This window comes from Ptychodera flava, chromosome 15, assembly GCF_041260155.1.
Source record: "Ptychodera flava strain L36383 chromosome 15, AS_Pfla_20210202, whole genome shotgun sequence".
In the NCBI taxonomy this organism is placed as follows: domain Eukaryota; kingdom Metazoa; phylum Hemichordata; class Enteropneusta; family Ptychoderidae; genus Ptychodera; species Ptychodera flava.
Window position 1 is genome coordinate 1,809,716 of NC_091942.1, and position 15,881 is coordinate 1,825,596.

Sequence of the window (15,881 nt, forward strand, 5' to 3'; positions counted from 1 at the left end):
TTGTTTTGCTAAGTTATCCCTATATACCAAAAATCAGACCTCTAGCTCTATTGGCTCGCTCAAAATTAGATATGCGCATAATTAATGAGGTACAATATGTGGCGTCATAAGCTGTCCCATCATACCATACATGAAGGGTGTAGCACTTGTGGTTACTGAGTTATGGACAAATATGTATATTTGAGGTCAAAGGTCACCGAGGTCACGTGACATTTTGTCAAAAAAATTGAATTGCTAAGTTATCCCTATATACCAAAAATCAGACCTCTAGCTCTATTGGCTCGCTCAAAATTAGATATGTGCATAATTAATGAGGTACAATATGTGGCGTCATAAGGTGTCCCATCATACCATACATGAAGGCTGTAGCACTTGTGGTTACAGAGTTATGGACAAATATGTATATTTGAGGTCAAAGGTCACCGAGGTCACGTGACATTTTGTCAAAAAAATTCTTTTGCTAAGTTATCCCTATATACCAAAAATCAGACCTCTAGCTCTATTGGCTCGCTCAAAATTAGATATGCGCATAATTAATGAGGTACAATATGTGGCGTCATAAGGTGTCCCATCATACCATACATGTAGGCAGTAGCACTTGTGGTTACTGAGTAATGGACAATATGTATACTTAGGTCAAAGGTCACCGAGTCACGTGACATTTTGTCAAAAAAATTGTATTGCTAAGTTATCCCTATATACCAAAAATCAGACCTCTAGCTCTATTGGCTCGCTCAAAATTAGATATGTGCATAATTAATGAGGTACAAATCCGAGATATATGCGTGAACGGATGGACTCACGGATGGACGAACAGACGGACATGACCCAATCTATAAGCCCACTGGACTTCATCTGTGGAGACTAAAAATTGTGTCACTGCATCCTTTTTGCAATATGAATACGATGAGAAACTAAATTTTTATTTTTTGTGGCCTTATACATGGGAGTCTATGGAGATCTGCCTTATACATGGGAGTCTATGGACGTGTAAACTAAAAATATGCAAATTTCACCACGATTTGCCCAAATTTGGGAAAGGTCACTCCTATGCACTTCCATACCAAGTTTCAAATCAATCGGACTTGTGGTTTCAGAGCAGGAGATTTTTTTGACCAAAAATGGGAGAAAATTACAAAAAAATTCATGAAAAATAGCAAGTCCAAGATACTGACCCAAGATGTGCACAATCATTTCATGTCAGCCCAAAGTACTTACATGCTAATTTTTCATGTAATCTGCTCAGTGGTTATTGAGTTTTTTCAATTTTGACTGTTTTACATTTTTTCACTTAATTTGCATATTTTTGGCAATGACACTTCATTTGACAAAATCTCATCTACAGCCCATCATCCATGTACGCACCAAATATCAAGATGAAATGTACAGCGGTTTTGGAGTTTTTGATGTTGACGGACAGACATACAGACATACAGACATACAGACACACAGACATACAGACATACATACATACAGACATTTCCCTAGCCTATAAGAATAGCTTCCATTGCCATATATACATATGGCTATGGGAGCTAATAAAACCACCTCAGGATTTCAACAAATAAAGTCGTATAATGTGACTACGCTACATCGTGAGAAACAAACAATCGCAACACCAATTCAAAGAAAAGTCAAATTGGACTCCACGAACAACAAAATAAACAAAAACTTGAAAGCTGTCTGAAGCTGCTAAACTCGCACTTCTAGAGATACCCTTTCAAACAAGGAAACAAAACATGTCGCGAGCCAAAAGAATCGCGATAAACCAGCTTGCAAACAATGGACAAATTTGGGAAAATAACCCTTCAACAAGGGTCGGTTTTTCGTTATTGTCAACACAAACGATTACGTACTCGAATGCGAAAGGCAATTACGTAACACTCAGTATTATACACAACAAGCCAGAACAAACAGTAAACAAAGTAAACGAACTATTAATTAAAATGTACGAGAACAAGCACATCAACCAGGATACTTGTAAGTATCTTGATCCAATAAACATAAAATCCGTACCCCGCAGTGGTACTTATTGCCTAAAAATTCACAAACCTCCGCAAAAATCTAAAAGACACACCAGTCAAAACAAAATTTACCGAAGTAAAGAAATATAGAACAAACAAACCGAACCACCAGACGGACTCACAACGTGACCAAAATTAATATACTTGCCTCGCTAATCGGAAAGCAAGACCACTAAAATGCATTAAAATAAATTTTCACAAACACAAACTAAGGAAAGAATCTACACTGCGACTGATGAGAAACCACACTCGGGTTTCGAAACGCAAGCGTCAAAGGGCGACTCTATCAACTTTTGTAACAACACAGGTCCGGCTGCATCTCGCCATAAGCTTTCCCCACACAAACAACACATTACCGTACACACTAATCCAAACTTCTCTACAAATATCCAAAGCGAACAAACATTTCATTAACACAAACAATCGGATAAGAATGTAGGAACACATTTTCGAAACGAATCAACACAAACTCGACACAAAAACATTTAGGATAGTTAGGTGGGGAGCCTGTTTCACATTTTTTACATCTCGCTATACTGTCTATGATTCTAAAAATAAAGTCATCTGCCACTTTTTCTGTATACGCGGTTTGGCAAAACTCATCTCTTCAATCGAAAAGTCGGGCATTTCATGGTTCTTTGGGGCACTTAAGTGTACGTCGAGCTTAAGGAATGTAGTTACATTCGCGATGTTTTATTCGAAAATTATTTATTTCTTCAAGGGCAAATGGACATAATTTATGCTGTTGGAAATACTGGCCGCTCATAAACAAGACAATAAACTCAATATATGTGCATCTTTACTTATATTGTCAAAGTACCACCGACACCCACAAAAAACCAAATGGTTCAGTCCAGGTATTTGCAACTCTGCCATCCGACTGGTCAACAGGAAATCAACCATAGGTGTCTTTTGGCACGCGTATACGCCAGTCACCTAGGCGACGGTAATCTGCACCACTTATCACCATCGGGAAGGTACTCCTCCCCATCAATCTGATTAAAATCAGATGTAGAGTACGGCGACGTCTTCTTATGCGTACGCGGTATTCTCTCGCTGTCGCCTCTCACTACATCTGACCAACTCCCATAGAAGGTCGCGTTCAAATCTCGCGCACTTAAGCAGCCAATCAGATTGCACGTTATGCGATCCATGTAAACATACGATCTAATCGTCGTTCACATCTGCAGCGTCAAGTACACAACACGATCGACGCACTTTCTAATTTCAGTCTAGAAATTTGTAGCCGCTCGGCTGGCTTTTTACACATTATACTGGAGTGTATAAGTAACGGTATAGCTCAGCAGCCAAAGTCGTTCACTGGCACTGCTAAACTGTATGTGTATGTCTCAAAAGTAAGATCACAGTCCCTCTGTGTTCCCGGTGTATCTACGGCCTGAGCTCCCACCACAGCCCTGCTGACTATGCTGACAGGCGGAATACACGGCGACCGCCGTTCCGATTTGGATTGCGCACGAAAAACTACCTTTTCTAACTACTTTCGGCCGAAATCCGATGTATGCCTACCCAAGTCACTCAATCGCTTACTTACAGATTGCAAAAAAAATGATATGAACCAGAGAGGTCGGCCAGTTGCGAGCTCAGCCAGAGCCCGCGCCAACCAACTCGGCCAGTGGGAGAGGTCGGCCACTTACATATGATCATATGATGATTGCGTACATTTTCTCGTCACAGTCAACAGATCCACGCATGCCAATTTTAGTTTTTTGATGTTATTTTTTTGAACATTCAGAAAACAATGAGAAAGACGGTCCACTCTGAAAAACACGTCGGCCTAGGCGTTTCTGCAGATCGCGAGTCTATAGGGCGGGCGTACGATCGAGACGTACAAATTGGCAGTAACAATGACTTCGTTGATCGTTGGATGAGTAACATTTTATGTGTTATGGTTTGACGGTAGTAAATCGTAAGTGTGCAGAGTTTTTTAATGGAAAGCAAATAAAGATGTACCACACTGTGCGGCCGATGTCATCCTGTACAAGTTGTAGAGAGCTCGCAACTCGCCGAGTTCTCCCACTGACCGGGGCCGAGCTCACAACTGGCCGACCTCTCTTCTATTCAAAAATTTGCTCTCGTCCCAAACCGTTTGTAATAGTTTACCAACGATTCACGGTCGGTCAGGTGTCCAGGAACGGCCATATCTTACAAGAACGTATCTAATGGCGTTATCTAATGAGTTACTCGGCCGAAAGTAGTTAGAGAAGGTAGCTTTTCATGCGCGGGTCAGAATCAGGACCGATAACTCGCCGTGTATTCCTTATTATGCCATATTACGCCGGGAACACCGTGACACAGCATCGTACGCAGGGCTGGTCTCAAAGTCTGTCCGCATTATTTCCGTTTGCAGTTATTAATAACAGGTATGCTTCAAAATTAAAATCACAGACGGGTGATTTGAGAATTCGCCGTGCGCCTTTGTTAACAACTGGGTGGATAGCTCGGTTACAAACTGCTGATTTTCGTGCGTCTTGTGCATATGCATGCTTGCGAGTCATACGTATTGTTCTCTGCAAGGCGCCTTCTGATAGGTCGGCTGTTTTGGCCAGAGCGCGAGATTTGAACGCGACCTTCTATGGGAGTTGGTCAGATGTAGTGAGAGGCGACAGCGAGAGAATACCGCGTACGCATAAGAAGACGTCGCCGTACTCTACATCTGATTTTAATCAGATTGTCCTCCCCATATACCACTGGCGATCCCACCCTCAAGGCACTGCGTCATTCGACCAAGCATTGTTATTGTAATTTCCTGCATAAAATTAACAGCGAGGTCAACCGGTCAAAATGTCTTGGCATTTTCTGGCATGGTGTATTCCATAGATAACCTTGTTAATAACACTTTTGTATGGCAAAAAAAAGAATTTAGTACTAACTGGCTTTTTACCATTCCCGAAAATAAATTTCCTGTTTTACTATTAACTTAATGAACTACTGAGAATTCAACAACGTGAACAAAGGCAGTATGTTTGTTGTGTCTGATACTATTGTTGATAACTATATCACTCTGGACTAGAATTCCTTTGTAACACAGCAATGCCTTTACATGTGTTGTAAACAAGATATTGTGTTGTCAAGCCCAGTATAGTCTCTTTGAACATATTTTTGGAAAAAAAATGTTTTTACTGAACAAAAATGATGAAAACGCTGTCAAAAGTAACGGCCACTGTCCATAAGGTACTAGATATACCATCTGTTTATAACTGCAGACTTACCAGTGAGTAATCCCAATCATCAGTGAGTGGTTCAGAGTGATCCTCTACAATATGCTTCATGGACAATTCTTGGTAGTCCACTATTTGGTCAATATCCTCTTCATTGTCATCTGCCACTTTGTGTATATCTATTTGCATACAGTCTGATTCTCTATTTGGATCCATATCTTCATGGAGCTCCTGATCTGTTCTTTCATCTTTCAAAAGGTGATTTGTTCCATTTTCTTGTGATGAGATGATTTCTTGGACAGATTTCACATATGGAATAATTTCCTTTGAAGGTATATTACCAGCCTCTGCATTATGCACACTTTTGTGTACTTTTCTTGCTTTGAGATGATTATTGAACATAATCACTCTTATATTGTTAGTTTTTAAGATGTCTTCATCTTCACTTGTCTTAACAAGACATCCACTTTCCTTCTTTCTTCCATTTTTCAATTCATCCACTATAAGAGAGTTGGTTTCATCAAGTCTTAAGCCATTAATACGACCTGGAGATGCCCAATTCTTGATGCCTTTTTGACTTAGTAGTGTACCACTGTCCCTTATTTGTTCTTTCTCTGAATCTGAGCAAGATTCAGGTTCAGTTTCCAATCTAGCAGGAATATGGCATTCAGATCTATCTGCAGCTGTCTTGGGTGGATCAGTATCTTTCCCATCTCCAAATTTCTCATTCTCTACTTGATCATGACATGCTGTTGATTTTTCTTGGTTCAAACGACCATTTTGATTTGAGGCCTTTTGCTGAGACTCTTTGCAAACTCTTTGATGGTTGGATGGTACTGGGAGGGTAGGCTGCTTGGCAGAGACGCAAACATTTGGTGGATGTGAAAACCTAGGTCGCCTGGCTGCACCTTCAAATTTTGTAATCTGCCTATAATATCCTGATTTCCAAGCACCAATGAAATGTTGTTTCTCTACATAGTCATCATCATCTTGTTCATGCTCAGACTTGCAACGACTGTGTTTCTTGGCAACCATTTCTTTAGGCTTGTCATGATAATCTGCCTGTCCCTGATTGCATTTCACAGTGTTGTCAAGTTTATGATTGGAATCACATGTCAATGTGTTTCGGTGATTTTTGGAATCTTCAAGATATGCTAATGATTTTGACATTTTAAAATTCTTCCGCTTTGGAGCACCTTCCAGAGATTGGTCCTAGAAAGAAAGATATATAAGCATTAAATGAGATCAAGGGACACAATCTTCTCAGAGTTCACAAAAATGAACTTCCCTGAGAAAGGACATTGACCATAATTTATGGTTTGTAGTGAAGTATTCCAACCAACTGTCCAAAACTTATCTGAGGAGTTCTCTGACATTAAAAGTTGTCAGAATAGATTATGAAGATCCCTATAGCTCTCTTTGTATCTGTGATTGGTCCGCTTATGTTTTATTGTAGGGCTAATCTGTGGATTTTGTTTTGCTGTTCCCAACCCTTGACCACAAAGTATTCACATCAAGCAACAGTGACTCACTCGATCCATTCAATGGAAAACAATACTGGCCTAACAAATTGTGCATTATTTATGAAAGACACACCAGAACAGGAAAATACCTGCCAAACGGCCACTCCACATTACCTTTGGGATACATTGTGATACAATAATGCTTGTTGCATGTGAGCAGAACTTCATGGAATAACATTGTCCTTGTCAAAGTGTCATTTCTGATATATGATGTTGATTGCAACTACCATAGCCTGACTCAGAATTACCTTTCTTCCAAGTTGAGAAAATGGAGACACCTTCTTTGGTTTATCCTTCATCTGTTTAATTTTTAACTGTTCGTAAACAGCTCTACCTCTTCCCATTGACTTTCCAAATTTGCCAGATCTCCTCTCCGGACTGCTTGGTGGCAGGGGCCCCTCTTCTTCACTTGATTGAAGCTACAACATGACAAAATGTCAAATATTGCAAATTTCAAACAATAAGATGACATGATAACCAAGACATCACTATGATGAGAATAGCATGTGATTCATTCTACTTTGAAACCTACAGTATAGGAGATATACTCCACAATTATTCACTCTGCCCAGAACCATCAGAGATTCCTCACTGAAGTGAGGCATACATTTTCTATGTGTAGAGGAATTTCTACAATGGTGAATTTTAAAAACTTGAACAGAGTATTTCTCATTTTTCATTTTGAAATATTCAGAAATCATGCTTTATTCGGACTTTTATGGAAATTATGTAAAATTCCATATTAATTGTGCAGCAAGTCATAAAGAAAGCCTTCCAGGAAAATAGGGAAACTACTATAATTATGTTTATTTTGATAAACAATAGAAAATTGCATTCATGCCAACGGATATGACACAAAACATTATCATGTTGAACACTCAATAAAAGATGACCAGATTAGTTGATCATTACTGAGCCTTACTTTGCCTTAAAAAGGAGGACATTCATAGATCTACATGTTGCACACTCATTTTTATAGCTATTTAGTTGCAATTTTGATGATGGAACTCCAAAATAAAAAATAGCGTCAATGATATGACACTGTGCTCCTCAGTGCATTTAGCGGTAGGGATGCAAGGAGAGAGTTTTGGGGAATGTTGCTGAGAAAGATGCAAGAAAGGGTTGAAATGTTAAACTGTAATAAAATCTATTGTTTTTTAGCAGTGAGCGTCCAGCTTGGTAAACATGCCATCTTGTACATGAAGGCAAAAAACATAATTTTCACATGTCTACCAAACTTGGAATTTGCATAGATCAACATAGATCATCAAAATTGATTTTTCTGCATGATTTTGTGTGTTCCTTAATTGCTACAAAATTCTGACCCAATTGAATTATAACAGGAAAACAAGCACGCATGATTGGACAGTGTGGATTGTGTATTGCATGCACTACATCTGCCGTGATGATGGATTGCCAGACGACTACACTGCATCAAAGAACTGTAGTTTAAAACGAAAATATAATTCTTAACAAACTTTCTTCGTGTCATTGATAGCCTTGATTTTCTTTGGATATTAAAATGGACACATGTCATTGATGGTGAAATGATTTTATGCAGAAACTTGATCGGTCCAGTCAAGTACACCATGCTTACTCAAAACAGCTAGCTGGACTGCGATGATCACAATATTGTTTTGTGATATTCCGATACAAAATTAAAATAATTTTATTAATATGTCGCATTGACTATAAAGTTGCAAATGTTTCCTTTGGTGTTGAAACATGTTAGCATTGTGTGTTACAAATCAACACACCAAACAGCAATCTTCATGTAAGAACAACCTGCTTGATTTCCATGGACTTCTTTGGTCCGCCCCTCTAGCTCGTATTTTTTTGACGAATTTGAAACCCATGAGGGACGTAATTCATTCTCCCCTGCACAGTAAAAAGGAGATCGAAACGACATGCATGTCAGGACCAAATTAACGCACGCAAGATATCCGTCAACATCCACCAATCTCGTAATTTACGCTGACAGAACAAAAACAATTTGATCGAGCATGGACGTTCTAACGTAAATGCATCATTGTCTATCGCATTTTATTGTAAGCCAATACACTCACACGTATGCTCTAAGTTCAATTATAATGTCAATTCAACTCGATCTGGTATTTTCGCTGATAGTGAGAGTGCAGCGTGAATGGTATGCTATAGGCCTAATCGTTAGATAACACTAATCACGTGGTGTGACAAAATAGTTTTACGGAAGTTGTTGACGGAAATGACGTCAATTTTGCTTCTCCCAACTCTATAAGCTTCCTCAGTTACGTAACTTCGTCGCTAAAAAAAATGTACCAGATATTATAAAATGATTATGTTTCAAGTTCACATTAAAATCAAAGAACACAAAATGTATTTAGAAGGAGTAACCTGCTGTATTTCTGCTACTACTGCGTACCAGTACTGACATATCAAAACTGAAAGGCCTATCCTACACTTCAGTGTTGAATCTAGGATTTTACTTTCAGGGGCCATTTCGGCCCTTTCAACAAAATGAGGGGCCATCACAGATTTTAAGGGGCCATTATAGAAATGTATACCAATAAAATATTATTACAATCCACTCAGTCTACACGTTTATTCTGTTCATTTTTCATGTTTGTTCTTTATTGTGACCGGTCAAGGAAGGGTATAGCATCCCACAGAGCCACAAGCACGTGACACTTGTAACGACTGACTACAAACACTGAATTCTGAACAGTGAACACTTGTATGAACGTTAAACAGACGAAAAGAAATACTAAGAACATTTTGCTTGTTAGTCCTTTCATATAGTACATAACTGCATTGGTCGAGTTTTACTCATATTGTTCACTTTTTGTGAAAGATTCTACGGTCTTTTTTGGCAGACCAAACATGCAATGCTCTGTCGAAGTCAAATGACTCCATAGAAGGTCCTTCAATGTTTATAAACATGAGTTTATTTAGAGTGTCTGGTCCAAGTCTATTTCTCAGTGAAACTTTGATATTGTTTTGGACACTAAAGCCACGTTCACAATCTGCTGTTTGAACTGGGAGTATCAGAGCAATTTCACACAACTTCAATAAGTTTGGAAATAGATCATGATGAAACTTGAAAATCAACCCCCATAAAGTAGACAATTTATCCCTTGGATATTGCTGCTGTAAGACCAATTCTTTGACTAAAGCCCACTCTTGTCTGGTGGCATCTCTGTCAACAATACCATCATATTGATCAAGAAGTTGCTCTAACTTTTCACAACCAAACATTGGCAGCTCATCTTTTGGTACAAATGACAGAGTGCGAAGAGACAATACTGCAAATGAATCAATAATATTGGTAGAGTGTGTTGGAAATCTTTTATCCAGTTGCAGAATTAAATTGGTGATGAAATCTGCCCTGACTTTTCTAAATTTAGTTTCCTGTGCATTTGAGTAACTGATTACATGGTCATTCAATTCATACGAGTCTGAAGAGTTCTTCTTTAATGAGGACAAGAAGAGCTTCAAATAGTGACCGTCTTCAGTTTTAAAAAATTCTAACTGACGTTTAACTGCATCTACTGCTGGTCGAATGGTACTGATATCAATATCTTGCTTTTGGAAAACAAGACTGAGCTCTGTTAATGGGGGCATTACATCCATTAAAAAATGCATTGTTGCAATAAATTCATAGTTAGTCAGTTTTTTTCCAAACCCTTTCGCTGTCGGATCGCGATCACCGGTTTCAGAGGCGTAGGTTACCAATGCATCCCAGCTACGGTAAACGGCATCTAATGCACCATAAAAAGAAAACCAGCGAACAGCGTGAACTTCCTTTATTTTGAGTGTCGGGTCATCAAGGACATCTTGTATACGTTTTAATGCGGACGTACGAACTGCGGAACGGCTGAAATAGTAGTACAAATCCGTCAGAGTTTTCTGATAAACATCGTTGAGATACGCGACGGCAGCAGCCGCCTGACTTGTAACGAGGGCCAGCCGATGCGCCACGCAGTGTATGTTGACGAGGTACGGATTGGCTGCCTTCAGTCTCGCGCTCACCCCAGTTTTGGATCCCGTCATTACAGACGCTCCGTCGGAGCCCAACGCCATTACTTTGTCTTGTCCGATATTCTTTTCTTTTAGAGTTGCACACAGTTTGTCGTACACGTTTTCGGCAGTACCGCGTCCACTTTCTAGAAGCACGTTTCCAAAGAAATAAGTTCGCGGTTGAAAGTCAGTAGGCGATACAACACGGACGTACACATTCAATTTCTTGGACACAGAGATGTCTGTACTTTCGTCGATAAGAACTGCTACGTAGCGGCTGGCACGGACATTACTAACAACATTTTCCACGATCACATCGGAAATCGCGTCAATGAACTCATCTGCTGTTGCTTTTGACGAGTAGGTAGCATTTTTCCCAACATCAATGTATTTGATATTTTCACAACCTTGCAGTTCGATCATTTTCATGAGCGAAGGATATTTATGCACAGCGACATTTTCTTTTGCCATCCAATAGACTGATCTCAGACCAGTTATAATTCCATCCTGAGATTTTGTTCGTGCCATTTTAGCAGAGGTTTGAAAAACTGACCTCATTAATTGTCATTTCAGTCAGTGCATTTTGATGACCAGCATAGGAAACGTGGCGAGTTAGAGTCGAGGTACGGAAATTACAGCATCCTTTACCTTCCGTAAACGCGTTAGATTTCTTGCCATCGATACAGACTTGGCATTTCATGCCGCCGTCTTCCTCAGAGTAGCGTACCCAAGGTAAATCGTTCAACCATCGACGCATAAATTTCCTCGTTTCAGTTCTTGGCTGTTTTGAAGGTGGCGGTTCCGAGCCATTTCCATCTGCGTCATCAATATTTGAAGTGTCGTCTGCACTGCCGCGACAGTGCGTGTCTTGATCTGAACTTTCAGCATCACGGCGGGATTCACTATTGTCGCTCACCACCGATTTTTCGAACTCGGTCATTTCGATGTTCTCTGGCTCCGTGGAATTCTTGTTTCCCGAAAAGATCGGTTTGAAAAACGACGTTATGCGTGACATATTTGCTCACAATCGGACAGCTAGAACGAAGTAGAACTTTCCTGAACTTTCACTCGAACGCAAATTTCGGAGCACATGTTAATTTGATTGACAACTGAATTAACGGATAAGAGTCGTTTGACACGCGGTTTGAGGATGAAAATCATGACTGACAGACACTTTTACTGAAAACCAATCAGAATAATTATTTTTACATCGCGATATGCCAATCAGTGATGTAGGTGTTTTCTCAGGCTTGAAAAAAACTACGTATTTGTAACATTGTATGTCAAGCTGTCAATTATTTTACTTGTAGACAAAACATCGCGATATGCCGATTATCAACGCAAAGTCGTCAATCTGAACATCAGTATTTGTCGCTGAACTTTGTGGCTGAGCTGAGAGACGCGCCACATCAGGCGCCTCGGTAATTTTTTTTAGGGCCATTGAAGAAATTATAGCGTCAATGGCGCGAAAACGCGTTCTAGATTCAACCCTACACTTTCCTTCTGAACTTGCGAAAGAAGATAGAGCAGTTATCAATCTAAACTCACCTTCACATAATGAGTTTCATCAAGCAGTAGGTACTTAGCAGAACATGGCAGTTTTATGTCTTGAATGGATGGTTTCTTTCTGTTCAAATTCATCCCTCTACCAACGGATACAAATTGTGGACTGCTTGCCATTTCTTTGTCAGTACTAATGTTGAGAACCCCATCACCATCCATTAAGGGTTTCCATGGCAACTTTCTATCTTCAGATGACTTATTGGTGTCCATTTTCTAATCTGCGAATTAAATGAATTTGAATTAATGTTCTAAAGATCAACACATTGAAACTTTTTCGGGGCATATTTTTTATTCTGCAACTGTTTCACATTAAGCAAACATAATCTGCAAAAGGGGCATATCATAACTATTTGTGACAAACTTGTAAGTCAATAACTGTCTTCTTGACAGGTAGTATCACATTTGAATATGTTTGAAATATCCATCATGCAAACAGCCTTCTATTTTGTGAATCATGCCAAACAGTACCCTTCCTGTCAGACAGCATCACTTGCCTATCTACCAAGTCAGTAAAAAGTGGTATTGAGCCAAACTGTGTACATTTCCAACTGCTTGGCTTGGTATGTTATAAAAGCTTTAGTCTGTGAAAATTATGTTTACAGATTCTCTGTTTCCAGGGGCCTTCAAATCTTCAATTTTGGTTTGAAATATTCGGTAGCCTACAAAAGGTGGCAAATGATCTTACAACTCAAGTCTCTACACACAAAGCATGCCTATAATGAGAAAAATAGCGTCAATGACACTGTAGCTCCCATCCTGGACTATTTAGTGTATGTATATTTGAGGTCAAAGGTCACCGAGGTCACGTGACATTTTGCTAAGTTATCCCTATACACCAAAAATCAGACCTCTAGCTCTATTAGCTCGCTCAAAATTAGATATGTGCATAATTAATGAGGTACAATATGTGGCGTCATAAGCTGTCCCATCATACCATACATGAAGGGTGTAGCACTTGTGGTTACTGAGTTATGGACAAATATGTATATTGAGGTCAAAGGTCACCGAGGTCACGTGACATTTTGTCAAAAAAATTGTATTGCTAAGTTATCCCTATATACAAAAAATCAGACCTCTAGCTCTATTGGCTCACTCAAAATTTGATATGTGCATAATTAATAAGGTACAATATGTGGCGTCATAAGGTGTCCCATCATACCATACATAAAGGCTGTAGCACTGTGGTTACTGAGTTATGGACAAATATGTATATTTGAGGTCAAAGGTCACCGAGGTCACGTGACATTTTGTCAAAAAAATTGTACTGCTAAGTTATCCCTATATACCAAAAATCAGACCTCTAGCTCTATTGGCTCGCTCAAAATTTGATATGTGCATAATTAATGAGGTACAATATGTGGCGTCATAAGGTGTCCCATCATACCATACATGAAGGCTGTAGCACTTGTGGTTACTGAGTTATGGACAAATATGTATATTTGAGGTCAAAGGTCACCGAGGTCACGTGACATTTTGTCAAAAAAATTGTATTGCTAAGTTATCCCTATATACCAAAAATCAGACCTCTAGCTCTATTGGCTCGCTCAAAATTTGATATGTGCATAATTAATGAGGTACAATATGTGGCGTCATAAGGTGTCCCATCATACCATACATGAAGGCTGTAGCACTTGTGGTTACTGAGTTATGGACAAATATGTATATTTGAGGTCAAAGGTCACCGAGGTCACGTGACATTTTGTCAAAAAAATTGTATTGCTAAGTTATCCCTATATACCAAAAATCAGACTTCTAGCTCTATTGGCTCGCTCAAAATTAGATATGTGCATAATTAATGAGGTAGAATATGTGGCGTCATAAGCTGTCCCATCATACCATACATGAAGGGTGTAGCACTTGTGGTTACTGAGTTATGGACAAATACGTATATTTTGAGGTCAAAGGTCACCGAGGTCACGTGACATTTTGTCAAACAAATTGTATTGCTAAGTTATCCCTATATACCAAAAATCAGACCTCTAGCTCTATTGGCTCGCTCAAAATTAGATATGTGCATAATTAATGAGGTACAATATGTGGCGTCATAAGGTGTCCCATCATACCATACATGAAGGCTGTAGCACTTGTGGTTACTGAGTTATGGACAAATATGTATATTTGAGGTCAAAGGTCACCGAGGTCACATGACATTTTGTCAAAAAAATTGTATTGCTAAGTTATCCCTATATACCAAAAATCAGACCTCTAGCTCTATTGGCTCGCTCAAAATTTGATATGTGCATAATTAATGAGGTACAAATGTGGCGTCATAAGCTGTCCCATCATACCATACATGAAGGCTGTAGCACTTGTGGTTACTGAGTTATGGACAAATATGTATATTTGAGGTCAAAGGTCACCGAGGTCACGTGACATTTTGTCAAAAAAATTGTATTGCTAAGTTATCCCTATATACCAAAAATCAGACCTCTAGCTCTATTGGCTCGCTCAAAATTAGATATGTGCATAATTAATGAGGTACAATATGTGGCGTCATAAGCTGTCCCATCATACCATACATGAAGGCTGTAGCACTTGTGGTTACCGAGTTATGGACAAATATGTATATTTGAGGTCAAAGGTCACTGAGGTCACGTGACATTTTGTCAAAAAAATTGTATTGCTAAGTTATCCCTATATACCAAAAATCAGACCTCTAGCTCTATTGGCTCGCTCAAAATTAGATATGCACATAATTAATGAGATACAATATGTGGCGTCAACTAGATCATAAGGTGTTCCATCATACCATACATGAAGGCTGTAGCACTTGTGGTTACTGAGTTATGGACAAATATGTATATTTGAGATCAAAGGTCATCAAGGTCACATGACATTTGTCAAAATATCCGAGATATCTGCGTGAACGGATGGACTCACGGATGGACGAACAGACGGACATGACCCAATCTATAAGCTCACTGGACTTCATCCGTGGGGACTAAAAATTGTGTCACTGCATCCTTTTTGCAATATGAATACGATGAGAAACTAAATTTTTATTTTTCGTGGCCTTATACATGGGAGTCTATGGAGATCTGCCTTATACATGGGAGTCTATGGACGTGTAAACTAAAAATATGCAAATTTCACCACGATTTGCCCAAATTTGGGAAAGGTCACTTCTATGCACTTCCATACCAAGTTTCAAATCAATCGGACTTGTGGTTTCAGAGCAGGAGATTTTTGACCAAAAATGGGAGAAAATTACAAAAAAATCATGAAAAATAGCAAGTCCAAGATACTGACCCAAGATGTGCACAATCATTTCATGTCAGCCCAAAGTACTTACATGCTAATTTTTCATGTAATCTGCTCAGTGGTTATTGAGTTTTTTCAATTTTGACTGTTTTTACATTTTTTCACTTAATTTGCATATTTTTGGCAATGACAACTTCATTTGAACAAAATCTCATTTACAGCCCATCATCCATGTACACACCAAATATCAAGATGAAATGTACAGCGGTTTTGGAGTTTTTGATGTTGACGGACAGACATACAGACATACAGACATACAGACGTACAGACATACAGACATACAGAACATACATACATACATACATACAGACATTTCCTAGCCTATAAGAATAGCT

At 39.1% G+C, this 15,881-nt stretch overlaps 1 protein-coding gene across 1 annotated transcript in view; it reads right to left on the reverse strand.

Annotated features, from left to right (window-relative positions):
• The window catches only part of LOC139150834 (uncharacterized), a 28,320-nt gene extending 15,823 nt beyond the window's left edge, over positions 1-12,497 (reverse strand). Inside the window, exons 1-3 of the mRNA XM_070723241.1 lie at positions 12,271-12,497; positions 6,975-7,145; positions 5,255-6,415 (exon numbers count right to left, since the gene is read on the reverse strand). Of these exons, the coding sequence (XP_070579342.1) occupies positions 5,255-6,415; positions 6,975-7,145; positions 12,271-12,495 (1,557 nt within the window). The 5' untranslated portion in view covers positions 12,496-12,497. The remainder of the gene's footprint in view (positions 1-5,254; positions 6,416-6,974; positions 7,146-12,270) is intronic.
• Positions 12,498-15,881: the final 3,384 nt, after the last annotated feature.